This window comes from Callithrix jacchus, chromosome 2 (genome assembly GCF_049354715.1).
Source record: "Callithrix jacchus isolate 240 chromosome 2, calJac240_pri, whole genome shotgun sequence".
In the NCBI taxonomy this organism is placed as follows: domain Eukaryota; kingdom Metazoa; phylum Chordata; class Mammalia; order Primates; family Cebidae; genus Callithrix; species Callithrix jacchus.
This window is the reverse complement of record NC_133503.1, coordinates 198,316,243-198,330,853: the sequence shown is the minus strand read 5'-3', so window position 1 is coordinate 198,330,853 and position 14,611 is coordinate 198,316,243. Positions and strand designations below refer to the sequence as shown.

At 41.2% G+C, this 14,611-nt stretch overlaps 1 protein-coding gene across 1 annotated transcript in view; it reads left to right on the top strand.

Annotated features, from left to right (window-relative positions):
* Nucleotides 1-14,611, top strand: part of ADCY2 (adenylate cyclase 2) — a 456,478-nt gene that overhangs the window by 118,061 nt on the left and 323,806 nt on the right. The window contains exon 3 of the mRNA XM_002745132.6: nucleotides 6,612-6,773. Coding sequence (XP_002745178.3) covers nucleotides 6,612-6,773 — 162 coding nt within the window. The remainder of the gene's footprint in view (nucleotides 1-6,611; nucleotides 6,774-14,611) is intronic.

Here is a 14,611-nt window from a genome sequence, read left to right as displayed (position 1 = left end):
ATGGTGTGTTCTCCACAGAACCACTGTGCTTTCCATAGCTAATCCTGGTTAGCTTGCTGATTCTGCTTGCTTATGCATTCCAGAGGAGAATGCAACAAATGGCAACACTCCATTCATATAATAGAGTTGAGAGTCATTTGAAAGAGCAAACCAGAAGCTTCATCTTTAAAGCTATGATTGGCATGTCCGAGAACATTTTTGCTTGTTATTGCACACTAAAATACTGACCCACACTGTGAAAGATTATTGTCCTTGAAGCAGAGACAGAGTGGTACCCTGACAGACCTGACGTGTGTGTAATCCAGTTAGGACCGGTCCATGAGCCTGTTCTACCCTTGCTTAAGCTGTACCTCAACTCTTCTCTATTTTCAAAGTAATTATATATCCAAAAATTAAAAAAGATTATTCCTATCAAATTAATTTGGATTTATAAATTATAAGTCGCCTTGATATTTTAGACACTTGCCTTAAATCTCTGACTCAGGAATGGAACGTGGAATGTGAAGTGGGCAGAAAATATTTGAAATCTAAACCCCAGTTTGATTATAGCATAAACCTGATGTTATGGGTTGGATTATGTTCTCCAGAAAGATATATTGAAGTGCTCACTTGAAGTGCTTGTGAATCGGACCTTATCTGAAAATAGGGTCTTTGCAGATGTCATCAAGTTAAGATGAGGTCATAATGGATTTAGAGTCAGTCCCAAATCCGATGACTGAGGGAAATTTGGAAAGAGATACATGGAGAAGAGAATGCCGTGTGAAGGCATGGACACTTGGGAGCAAGGCCATGTAAGATGGCAGTGGAGATTGGAGTGATCCATCTACAAGCCAGAGGTTGCTCAGGATTGCTAGGTGCTACCAGAATCTGCAGTAGGTTCTTCCTCAGAACCTCCAGGACAAACCAACCCTACCTACATCTTGATTTTAAATTTTTAGCCTCCCAACTGTGAAAGAAAAAGTTTTTGTTGTTTAAAGCTACCTACTTTATGGTAATTTGTTACAGCAGCCTCAAGAAGTGAATGCTCTTGACACATGATCTGAAGAAGCCATGAAATCTTTGGAGCAGCTCGTCTTCCAAGTCCTGTGCTTTCTGCAGCCTGCCTTTGAAGACATGGATTAAATGTTCCTTCCACTCCACCTCTGTTTGACTGCACAATTCTGACACTGTATTTAAAAAAATTCAGCTCCGAATCTTATTAGCACAAGGAGCTCTTACTGCACTCTCACCCAGAGGGTTATATCTGCCCTCCAGATAGAAGATGAGCTTGAGCTTGGCTCTGCAAAGAGCTTTCTTCATGAAAAAGTGGGGACAGTGTTCATGTTCTCCTTGCCTAGTGAGTTTTCATTGTATTAAACTCTTCAAAAGTGGCCTTCTTTGGAAGAGCTTATATTTTGGGGGAGGCAGGAACAGATGTACTGAGTCAAGAGATTGGAGCGGGGGATTTGCAAGGGTCCAGCTTCTCTGGGCTGAGAACAGGGTTTGCTTGAACTGAGGCTGCTCCTGGTTCTGCTCCGTGATTTGACTCACGATCTGCTGTTGCCTACCACAGGCATCTGACAAATGTCTGTTCAGTTGAGTGTTTCAGTGTAATTGATCTACTAAATAGAGAAATGATCATTTGAAAATTAACATGTCTATAGCTAATGGCAAGTCCAGTTGGACCAAGGAGGATGTTGGAATGTTTTTAGAGATGCATTTGGTGAATAGATGCTAATGAGGCAGTTATGGCTTGGGTCATATTAGGATGTATAATAGTTTTCCTGCAGACAGCAAATATTCATGAAGCATCTACCATATGTGAGATACTGTCCTGGGCATTGGGGTCTTGGCTATGAGTGAATCAAGTTCCTGGTTTTGTGCTTACCATGTCAGGGGAGAAAATTAACAAATAAATGGGGACTATAAATGCTCTGAATAAGTACTGCCAATGAAGAGGACTAGATGGTGCAGGTGGAGGCAGGGGAGGATTTTCCATTCAGTGCAGGTGGTCTGGGGTAAGCTACAGGGGGTTTTCATCCAAAGACGAAGCATATTAGACTTGTGCATTCAGAATCATGAATCTGGCAGTATAATGCTAGCTGAATTAGAGAAAGGATGATGTTGGAACAAGGAAGAACTGAAGGAGTGTTACTGCAGCATTTAGACAAGCGTGCCCATCTTGCCAGGAGTGAGAGCATCGGTGGAAATAGAGTCAATGATGGTGCACCCACTGCCATGGAATATTTTGCAGTTAGTAAAAAGTAAATAATGTATTTGTGATTACAGATCTGGAAAGATGCCCATGATACATAGTCAACTGAAAAAATGCAGATTGCAGAGTATTATATATAAAAGCACCCAATTTTTATAAATATGACATCAATAAGACCTCCCATGAGTGTGTGTGTGTGTGTGTTTCTATAACCTTGGTATCATCAGGACCAGCTGAACTGTGCTTAGGATTTCAGGGCTTAATATCATAAAGGTTTGTCAACCACTCACATGAACGTAGGTGTGTGTGGGTCAGCTGAGAAACTGTACCGCTCATGTGGGGACCCAGACTGGGAGAAGCTTCAGCTCCACATTTCCATGGTTGCCAGGGACGGAAGAGGACATGGCCAATTGTGCATGAGCTTTTAAAGTTTCCACTAGCCCCTCACCCTACTGAAATGACAATGGTTAAATGCAATTATACTACATGCCCAGAAGGAAGAAAGCAACAGTTATTTGTGAAGAGTCCTGATGGTTACCCAAGGTTTGGAGAAAGGCATGGAGTGGACACGAAGGAGGAAGGGTACACACTCTATTTCCCTTGTTTGGCAGCAGGACAAAGAGGGAAAGAGTATAGAAGAGTATTTTCTAACAAACAGAAATGCCAGGAACCAGCTCAGTGAGATCAGGACGTAGAGAAGAAGACAGACAGAGACAACCTATGGTCTGGAATCTTAAAATGAGAAGACCCTGTTTTGGAATGTGGGTGTGAGGAGAGAACTTTCAAAGGTGACTTTTAAGGACTTGCACCCGGGTTATTGGAGGCAAAGACGTCATGGGCAGACTTGAGGTATCCTGCAAGAGAAACAGGTTTAAGAACATAAAGAAGCTCTTGGTTGATTTGAAACTTGTGGAGCTTGAGATGCAAGTAGAAGATGTGTAGGCAGCTAGGCATGTCTTGCAAAAGGCAACTGCAGAGCTGGAGTTAAGAGACAGGCTTGAAGCTGTTTTATTGGAATGAGTGCTGATGCTTCAGCTGTTGCGCAAACTTGGGGTTTCTGCACAAGATCACAGGAATCAGAGCCATGGCTCCTCCCTCTTTCGCCTCTGGACAGAGGCACAGCTAAGGGGACTCTCAGCCATGGAAATGTCCCCATGGAAACCCAAGAGATAGCATTCGACTTTCTGGAGATTTTTACCCACACATTCTTTACATGTGCCAAATCCATTTTAGGTTTACATATGGCCCTATTTGAAGTTGCATTGGAAAGCAGGCTTAAAAAAATGAGAACTCTTTGGGATTAATAAGGAGTGAAGAACGTACTCCCCGTGGGACTTGAAATTGCAGTTGACTTGCTTTCCCCTGTCTCGCCTGCCGAATGCTCCCCAAGCACCACTAGCCCAACTCCTGAAATGCTGCCACAGAAACCTCTGCTTGGATTTAATGCAATTTGCACAGTTGACCATTGAAAATTAATTTGCCATCTCATAATGAATACCAAACAGGGGCTTCTGTATTCAGAAGATCTATTTTCCATTTGGTTATTGTGGATAAGCCTTCCACAGACTTCCATTTCAAGGCTCAAAATGTTTGCAGAAGTATATTTTAATTTAATTGAGATGGCATTAGAATTTTAAAGTTATCCGAAATTAAGCTACTCAAAAGTTATGATAATTTTAAAGCAATGTTAAAGATCTTTGCATTAGAAGCAAATATGTAATCATAAAAGAGATGATCTCTTTTGTAGGTGTCAATTCTGGTACCTGAAATTATTCATTTAATATCTGTTATGGGATCTACAATTTTACATAAATGTTATGTGTAGAAAAAACAATATCTTCATTAAACAGACTTTCTGTATACTGAGAGGGCAATACAGAGATTCCAAAGTAAATTTCATTTGCTCAGTAAGCCATAAGGGCACAACAATTCATTTTCCCATGCCTAAAGAAACCTTTCTCAGTGGTTCTCAGCCAGGTTCTCTGGAGACCTGGGAAGGGGTCTGCACAGCAAGCACCCAGTGAGTGCTGGTGCTACCTCTTAGTGGTTTTGGAAGATGACTTTGGGGCTAGAACTCCTTCTGCATGTTCCTTTCTTGGGAAGCTAATGTGAGGGAGGTGCCCCAGCCTGCCTGTGTAGATAGAGCACTGCTTACTACAAGTTCCTCCAAAGGCATCCCTGATGTCTTTGCATTTTTATACACAAATGATCTAAGACAATAGTTTTTGCCTTGGTTTCACATCCCAAATATGGAATGGAACAAGTGGAATGTGTATGATTTTAAATAATAATGCTTTGCTGAAAAAACCTTCAGAGTCTTTATTTTTAAAGAGGTGAAAGAAAAAAATATTTACCAGAAAAAAAAATATTGCTATGGCAATGTGTTCCCCCACAGTTTTTGGCCTGAGGGCCCTTTTAAATATAGATTGAATGGGAGGAGACGGGGGCATGGAGCAGATGGTCCATGCCCAATCTGGGCTTCCCGATGAGGATTCCGGGTCATTTTTCCCACTTACAGTGGGTTTTTCCTTGGCTGTCATCCCGAGACGGCTGGACTCACAAGAATTAGAGAAGGTGGTTCAGAGTCCACCCCGCCATCTCCTCACAGTGAGGCCTCGTGCCATTCTCTCCAGACGCAGACTGTGAGATGACAGCGGCATGCATGACCGTCTCTTCTGCTGGCCCGGGAGAGCCTGGGCTCTGTCCTGCACCCCCCACCTCCAGAACCTGTCTGCATCCCCAGGAGCTTCACACAGGCTTGCAGAATGAATGTTCAGGTCAGATTACCCGAACTAGCATTCATTCAGCAAGCTTGCTCCAAAAAGCTTGCAGTGCCAAATCAAAGAGTGCCTTTTCAGGACCGTATTTATTTTTAGGCTGTGTCTCCTTAATGTCTCCTGTGCTCCTTTGTGTATGACAATTACGCAAATACAGCTGATCAGACACCACCCTGGAATAGTGAAGTGGTGACAGATGGTTCTTTTCAGGTTGTAATATGTGGTGCAGTTTCCCAGGAGGGAAGAAGCCTGGTGTTCTCCCAGGCTTCCGTCTCCGTCAGGAGCCCAGCCCATTGCCCACGTGCTTCTCATGAGCTCACCTCCAGACTTCGTATCAGAAGTGCTGGCATGACTACACCATGTTCTTCCAGCTGTGCGGCACTTGAACATCCCCTTCAGGTGACACAGGTCAAACTGTGAAAGTGGGGCACACTTCCCTTAGCTTCCCTTTGGCTTGGAGTCAAGAGCTGCGTGGGAAGCTGGCCACATGCCCCTTCCCCCCATTTTGCTGATCTCAGTCCCTTCCAACTGGATGGTTCACCTTTCATCCTTTTTGATGTTCTTCTGTCTCTGCTTGTTTTTAATAAGAATGATCTATTTATTACCTACTAAATCATTCACTTTTTCATGCCAAACGTTTCTTGAGAGGTTTCATGTAGATTGTTTTGATGGAGCTGGAATTCACACAACATAAATTACCCAATTTAAGGTGATATTCTCAATGTCATGCAACCAACACCTCATCTAGTTTCAGAGAATTTTTCATCATCTGCACCTAGTCAGCAGCTACCCTCCTTTCCCCGCCCAGTCCCTGCCCCTCAGAGCCTGGCAACATCCGATGTACTTTCCACCTCTATGGGTTTACTTACCCTGGTGATTTCATGTAAATGGAATCATATACTAGGAGGCCTTTTGCCCAGATTTTGTTCACTTGGCGTGTTTTTGAGGTTCCTCTGTGTGGTAACATGCATTGGCACTTTATTCTATGTTAAGGCTGAATAATATTCTGATGTTTATTCACCCTGTAATGATTTCTGTTTCCACCTTGGGTTACTTGAGAAATGCTGTTATGAAATGGGCGCACATGTGTCTGTTTGATGCCTGTTTTCAATTCTTTTGGGGATATACACAGGAGTAAAACTGCTGTGTGTGTTTAACTGCTTGAGGAATTGCCACACTGAGTTCCACAGCAGCTCAGCCATCCGCAGGCTGGTTTATTTTGTTGGTTACATACCCGTGCTCTCGGTATCTGCTTTCCCCTGATGATGCCTGTCCCTGCTCCATGGGTCCCCTTTGGCAGCTTGGAAGACCACTTCAAGAACCTTCTACGCATGTGCTAAAGCACAGATACAAAACCCTGATAGTTTAGGACCAGCTTTGCATCCATACTCATGCAATGGTTTGGATACCAAAGTGAAGTGCCAAAACTTTGAAAAGAAGCTTTTCTCCATCACAATGATTAGTTTTTTATTGTGCTCCAGTGAACTAACTTGCATAGACTACCCTATTTCATTCATAGATTATTTCTTAAATGAGCATTTCTCATGCTGTTCTATGCAGTCTTTAATGGTATGGAAACTGGAGGCTCCTAGAAACCAGAATATTTGGTGATTCTCAATGTTCTTCTTCCCTTCCCTTAGGTATCGTTCTTCCTCTTCATCATCTTCGTGGTGTACACTATGCTGCCCTTCAACATGCGAGATGCCATCATTGCCAGTGTCCTCACCTCCTCCTCCCACACCATCGTGCTTAGCGTCTGCCTGTCTGCGACGCCGGGGGCCAAGGAGCACCTGGTCTGGCAGGTGGGTGAACCTTCACATCCGCGGAGAACGACTGTCCACATCCCCCCAGGGGGTGAGGCAGGTGCTGTTGGCCCATTCAGGGTGTGTCTGTAGTGTGGTACTGGCAGCTGCTCCCTTTCTGCCCCTTGAGGCTGACCCCAAATAACACTGAGGAGACAGCCCACTGCCATTGGTGGGATCCACAGTCACTTAGCAATTAGCATCCCCTTTCATGGTACTTTCATTACCATGAAAGTAATGTTAGCAGGAAAGCTAGATGTGACCATTCTGCTTTACCAATTGCTGAATGGTGGTATGATTTTGATGAACAAAAGGTGTTCTTGTTACACGTTATAATTCAGCACTCATTTTTATAGTGAAATAACTTTTATGATTAATTTCATAGTTTGTTCCCACCGCTCTCTACCTTGACATTCAAAACCTTCTCTTTACAAAGATAAAAATTTTCTTCATTTTCTTAAAATGTTCTAGCAGGTCTGTGAGCATTCAAAAATAAAATAATTCTTTACAATGCTACAACAGCAAATTATGCCTTCCTAATAAATGACATTTTAAAGAAGTCATTCTATTTAATTGGTTAACAAGCATTTTAAAAGCCTTCTGATTTCTAGTTATGTACATATATAAACACAAGGGTCAGTGATCTGGAGCAATTCCTAATATTCTCTGTTTTGCCTGTTAAAAACATGTTTAATTTGCTCTGTGGGGATCAATGGCAGAAAACATAGCTGTGGCATAAAATGCAGTCGAGCTGAGAAAATTGCAATCGTGACAGCACGTGCCATTCTAAAGGGACTTTTGACATGGGTCACCTTAGCCCTGCTGGGTCTGAGAAACCAGTTTTTTGTTCACTTTATGTGCTATTTCATTTGGAAATTTGAGGTGGAAGTGGAAGCTCACTCTTGGGTCTGTAGTAGTCTCTGTTAGTTGGAATGCTTCTGGGGATCCCTTTTCTCAATACTTATCTCCTACTGCTTATAACATCACATTCATTAAGAGTAGCCAGGAAAACCTGCATTCATTAAGCATCATTTGTTCATACTGAGTGTAAAGGCACTGGCCTCTAATTTTACACAGCAGGCTAGAGTTTCACCCTGGCTCATTTGGCTATTACTAAAAAGTGCCCACTCCCAGGAAGAGAAGGAAGGCCATATGGTTCCTCTCTATTGCCTTTGACACATGCTAGTAACCTGCACTGCCTGAGACACAGAGGCCAGCCAGTAACTAATCAAATGAGAGAATGAAGGTGGGCGTTTGATGTTTATTCTAAAATATGTAAAGGATGAATAAAGTTGTTATGTATTCAAGGTATGCAGCATTACGATTTGCTATATGTATTGTGTAACGATTTGCTATATGCAGCATTACAATTTGCTATATGTATTGGATGTGACAACATTGTGTAATGGTTGTCACATCAAATTTAATGAACACATCCATCGCCACCCATGCTGTACATTACATCCCCAAGACTTGTTCATCCTATCACAGAAAGGGTGCATCCTTCAACCAACTTTTCCCCATTCCCTGCAACCACCCTTCTACCGAAAAGAACAATCCATTCATGCCTGGGAAGAAGTACAAGACACACTCCTGTGTATACAATCTCTACCCTAGCCCTCACTTCCTGCTTCTGCTCTTCAGAGCCTCTCCTGAGGATATCTGTGGGGCATTTCTCTTTTCTTCTGTAAATTCCACTCTTCCATCTTCTCATTTATTTGAGCTGGTAAGCTCAACATTAGGTATTCATGTATGGGTTAGGATGGTGGGCTTATTTTTTGCAGGAGAATGAGAAAACAATTTGCTCAGCCACTTGACATTCTGAAAATAACTGTATAAAGTCCCCTTTCACATGAGCAGTAAGACACTCAAACATGTCATGGCTCACAGCACCTTCGCTGTTTAGGGTACCCTGGGACACGTCCCTTGAACATTTTACACTTATCTTTTCTGCTCTTTCGTGAATAAATGAAGTGTCTGCTGGTACAGATGTAATAGGACACATAATATTTCAGAATAAGAGGTTTTAGTACCTGTCTGTAAGAATCAAATAGGGTTAAAAAAAAAAAAGGAAAACAAAGGTCTGCATGAAGAACTTTATGTATTGTAGGTCATTGAATACTGTATTCTTTATTGAGTTGTTCTTTTTTTTAAAGCAATTTTTATTTTCCTGCCTTGGCAAAAAAAATGGGAAAGATGGAATCTTAAATTTTTATTTACTCAATTTCAAAAACTGACAAAGAAAAATACTCCTTATCAGCAAACAGCCAGAAATGGGATAATTCTAGAATTGCACAGTGAATAAAAATGCTTCACTCCGTAATATTTTATAAAGGAATAAGACCCGGGAGAACAGAATACGATGAATTCCATTTCCCATTTTTTTCAGAAACAGTTTCACAGTAATTCCAAGAGCTGGGAAAGGTGGAACATGTGAACAGATTTAAAATGGGAGATTTGTAGGTAAACGTCACAGTAATGAAGAAAGGCGCTTTCAGTACCCCTGGCCACTGTTGGAAATATAATCTAAAAATACCACTGGTTTGAGGTTCTAGAAAAACACTTTGTTGAATTCTTTTTACACATGGTGTATATAAATTAGAGTTTTACAAATTTGGTGGTTGTATTGCTGTAGTGTAATTGTTTAATGCAACACTATGTAAAATAAAGGATACTGGCCTGACAGGAAGAAAGAGACTGCCCACAAATGATAGTCAGCATCACCTTGCCTTTGAAGCCATTAAGGGAGGGGGCATTTTGTTTAGTACAAATTCATATTAAGAAGTTATTGTTTCATTTTATTCCTTTGAACATTGGCAGTCCGCGGATAGCACATAGAACCTGTTAATCAAAATATCCCCTTAAGACAAATCCATATACTCCTTCTCTGCCGCATTAAGAGAGTTCATTGTCTTCAGGAAATTCATTTTTCCAGCATTTCCCTTAAAGTAGAAGGCATTCTCAGGCAATGATATATCGCCCAATTAAAGAAATTTAGTTAATAACTGAAAATTATGGATGGTATTCCTTAATTTTCAACCTGAGGTGTAATCACTAATATACTTTGTAACTTTTATTTTGAAACAACAACAGACTTACCAATAAGTTGCAAATAGACTACAGAGAACTATTTTTTTCTAAACCATTTAAAGGTAAGTTGCCATTCTGATACCCCATCACCTGAATGCTTTAGTGTGTATTTCCAATGGTACCATTCTCCTACGTAACCACAGGACACCTGCCAACACTGGGAAGTCCACATTGCTCTGTGACTGCCATATGATGCCCGGACCCCACTCAAGTTCCTCTAGCTTTCCCAATAATGTCTTTCATTACAAAAGGACCCAGCTCAGAAGCATGGCATGACACATGGCAACATGTTCCCCCATCTCTTTGGTCTTCTACAGGGTGGAACAATCTGCTAGTGGTTCTTTGGCCCTATGGTCCTAATACTTTCAAAGATGGAAGGACCATTATTTTGTAATGTCTTTCAACTTGAGTTGAATTGGTGCTTCCTCATGAATAGATTCAGCCTCTGCATCTTTGGCAAGAATCACAAAGCAATGGTGGGTGCGTCCTCCTGGAGAGCAATCCAGGCTGCATCGCTTCTCTTTGTCTTTATACCTACGGTGTTCACTTGTATTATGGCTGTGTCCATAAAACTCTTTCACCTAGAAATTACTCTTTTCCTCTTTATAATTAAGACATTTTGTAGAAAGGTACTTTGAAATTAGGCATATATCTTGTTTCAATGTATTTATTTATTTATTTACTTATCTCTATACAGTCTTGTATTTTCCCATCTTTTTCAATAAATTATACACCATTACCATTGCTATTTTTTTTTAAGAGACAGAGTCTTGCTCTGTCACCCAGGCTGGAGTGCAGTGGCACAATCTCGGCTCACTGCAACCTCCTCCTCCCAGGTTCAAGCAATTCTCCTGCCTCAGCCTTCCAAGTAGCTGGGACTACAGGCACACGCCACCACTCCTGGCCAATTTTTTTTTTAGTGTTTTAGTAGAAATGGGGTTTCACCGTGTTGCCCAGGCTCATCTTGAACTCCTGAGCTCAGGCAATCTGCCTGCCTCGACCTCCCAAAGTGCCAGGATTACAGGCGTGAGCCACTGCACCCGGCCACCACCACAATTTATTTTGATGCCCACATTGTCTCTGATTTGTCTGATGGGCACCTCTTTAAGCAGGCTTGTGTGTCCTCTTGATACATTCCCACCATCCTTAGAGCCCTTTCTTGCTTTCTGGTGGAACAAGATCTTTCTGGCCAATCTTATTCTTCCCTGCTCCAGCTCTAAACCTAAAAGCAGCCCTTTTTGATAAAAGAATCAGGAACCCTGATTTTTATTTGTTTTTTGTAAACAGCATTTAGAGGCACAATCTAGGCATTAGGTGTTGGGCGCCACTGCACCAGGGTGAGGCCCACACACATCTATATCTACATTACATGTGTGTGTGTATGTGTGTGTGCACGTGCATGTGTATGTGCGTGTGCACAAGTGTATATGTGTTGTATATACTAATAGTCCTGACTTCACATGGACATTTTCATTTTCAAGCCACCATAGGTTTCACTGCAGTTTTCACCTTTTCAATTGTAACTCCCTTGACCAACAGTGAAAACTATCTAGCTCCCATGATTTATGATAGATTTCCTTTATTGGACCAATTGGTGTCTGTAACCAGCCTCCTGTTTCTACTGCCATCCCCTCCTCATGTGCAGATGCCTCTTTCCTTGGTTCGTGTGCTGATCCTTGCACCCAGTTTGTCCCCTGCAAGCATGTACCCTCCCCTGCCCAGGTTCTGATACCCCATGCATGTGTGGCTAATCCTCACCTGGGGTCCCCTCTGCTGTCCCAGCTCTGACACCCAGACCTATGGGGTGCCCTGCACCTAGGTGTCTCCTCCTCTGCCCGATTCCTGATACCCATATCTGCAGGGCTACCCCATGCCTAGATGTCCCCTCCTCTGGCCAGGCCCTGGCACCCACACCTGTGGGGCTGCTCTGTGCCTACATGTCCCTCCATTGCTCAGGCTCTGTCCTCCTGCAGTTGGCTTTCTCATTCTGGACATGTCTCACAGCCAGCTTTGTCACCTTTGGATGAATTTGGCCTTCCCCATTCACTACTGGTGTAGATACTTCCTTACGGGAACTTGTCTGATGGCTTCAGGGCTGAATCATGCAGGAAGCAAGGAGAAGGATGAGAAGAAAAGGGAAGGCTGGGAAGGGAAGCAGGTGGTGAAGTTAGTTCACAGGTACAAAAAAGCAGGTAGAGAGAAGGTTACATTTTGTATTTGATAGTACTAGGGAAATTATAGTTTACAACAATGAATTATATATTTCAAAATAGTTAGAAAGGAGAATTGTAATGCCTCTAACACAAAGGAAGGAGAAACGTCTGAGGTGAGGGCTCCCTGAAGTACCCTGATTTGATCATTACACCTTGTAAACAAGTATCAAAATAGCATATGTACCCCAAAAATATGTACAACTATTATATATCAATACATTTTTAAAAAGGGAGAAAAGGTGGGACAAGAAACAGGACTAATACATTTCTGAACACAGCTTATTAGTGAAAGAGGAAAAGATATTTTTCAGTCACTCTCAGATTTATTTCATACTATTCTCTGCAAGTTTTTTAAATCATTGTTTTCTCTTTGTTATCATAACTGAATTTCAAAGAAACAGTTTTCTGGAATATGGGATTATGAAGACATACTGGAATCCCTTAACGATGAAGGGAAGAAAATATTTAAATATCAGAAAACATAAAGAGAAGCAGTTTTATATTATCTATCTAAGAAGAATGTATGATTTCTATGTGATAAATTTACTGTAAACACCAAAAGCCCTTAGCAATTCGTGTTTAAGTAGAAAATAATAATTTTACTTATATCGTAGGATAACATGCATTTGACTGGATGTTCCATGAGAGCAGCAAGGAGTCTTTTTTGCTTACTGTCATATCAAGGCAAAGGGAAATCAAGACTAGGAAAAGAAGATAAGAAACACTCCCCTCCACCCACCTCATGCTGTGGTGGCTGCCTCCTGCCTCAGCTCTCAGAGGAGATCCGAGGCTGGGATCATGCCTTCCAGCCAGGCTCGTGGGTCCAGAGGTCAGGAGCCGTGGTCCAGCCTGATGCATATGCTTGTTTAGTGCTTATTTCATCATAAAGATGCATCATGCCTGTTCTTCCTTTGCTGTGCTTTTGTAGGTTAGTATCACTGTTGGCATATTCATGAGCCAACTCCAAGGATTTTCTGTATATTCCTATTTATACATCGTGATTGCACTTTGTATTTGAAATTCACTTTTCTTACATTTTGATTTCCTTGGTATTCATAGCACGTTCTGAATTTTCATTTCATATATCTTTTATTTTCCCTTGAGAGAGAGGGCAATTTGAATATAGATTTACTTAAGCAAGCCAGTTATGGGAGAATCCATATTTATTAAAGAAGCAAAGCTAAGGAGTGCTTATTGATTTTATAACAGGATTACTTATATGTTAGAGAAATTTTATAGGAGTCTTTTACACTGTGGATCTCTAATATATTTAAGTTGTGATACAATTTGAAAAATTTTAGATTGCACCTAATACAGTAAATCTTCTATGCCAAGTGTGTCATCAGTAGCACTGTGGATTTGTTACATAAATGAGCCTTTTTAAGTATAATTCAGGAAGTCTATATTGGAGTCTGGAATTAAATTGCATTTAGGGTCTAATCTGAGAAGCTCAAAGGAAAAACAGCAGGTTACCAGCTGCCCGGTTTCTGGCTGTGGGAGAGACTAATTGTTAGGAATTTGGATCTCTGTTCTAACTGTTTGGTCTTCAGGAACAGGAGAAAAAAGGAGACTATATCATTGCCCATTTTGTATGACACGAAGCTATTGATTGAGTAGAATCCATCTCAGGTTTAGCAAGACATTGCTTACCTGTTTCAAAGGCATTATCATTGGAAGGAAGCTAAAAATAGGAAAGTGCCTAATGTAACTAAATGCTAAAGCAGATCTCAACACATTTCCCATCCCTGCCATCCCTTTCTTCCTTTCTCCTGCCAGATCCCTCCTCAGGCCTGACACCTATACCTAGGGAGGGTTTTGCTAGGGCCAGTGAACAAAACACCAGCATTAACATTTAATGCAGAACATCAGACTTTTAAAATGCACTGGCAACTTCTAGAACAAAAATACAAGAAAGTTACAGACATAGAACTTTCATTTTGGTAACTAACAATTTGACTGTAATGGTAGGATGAGACCTAGGTTGACTTTCAGGCATTTTGGAGCTGTTTTGTGGAGGGCATTGAGGGAAGAGAGGTGTAAAGAACCCCTATAATAATGTGAATTTATCTTGGAGATTTGATCAGAGGAGCATCAAAAAAGAATTTTTTTAAAAATAAAAATGACAATCATCCATTAACCATATCTATCCTCTTGATTCTGTCATCTGTACCCTGTATTCTCTGGTTATTCTAAACAATGGATTTATGTCGAATATACTATAAATTGGTTAAACGTTGGCTAGAGGCACCACTCACTAATGTTTCACTTGGCGTCTTGGTGGTTATTTTCATTTTAATTTCACCAGTCCTTGCATCTTCAGTCCTTTACTTACAAAAAAAAAAAAAAAAAAAACACACACACAAAAAAAAAAAAACCAAAAAAAAAAACGAGGCTCTGCTCATTACAAATGTTTATTTTTTAGGGAGGGGGTAATTCGTGAAAGCTACTAATTCTAAGCATCTATTTAACCACCAGCAATCACTCTTTGAAACCTCTGTAAGACAGTGAAAAAATCAGCATTCCTAATGGCAAGTC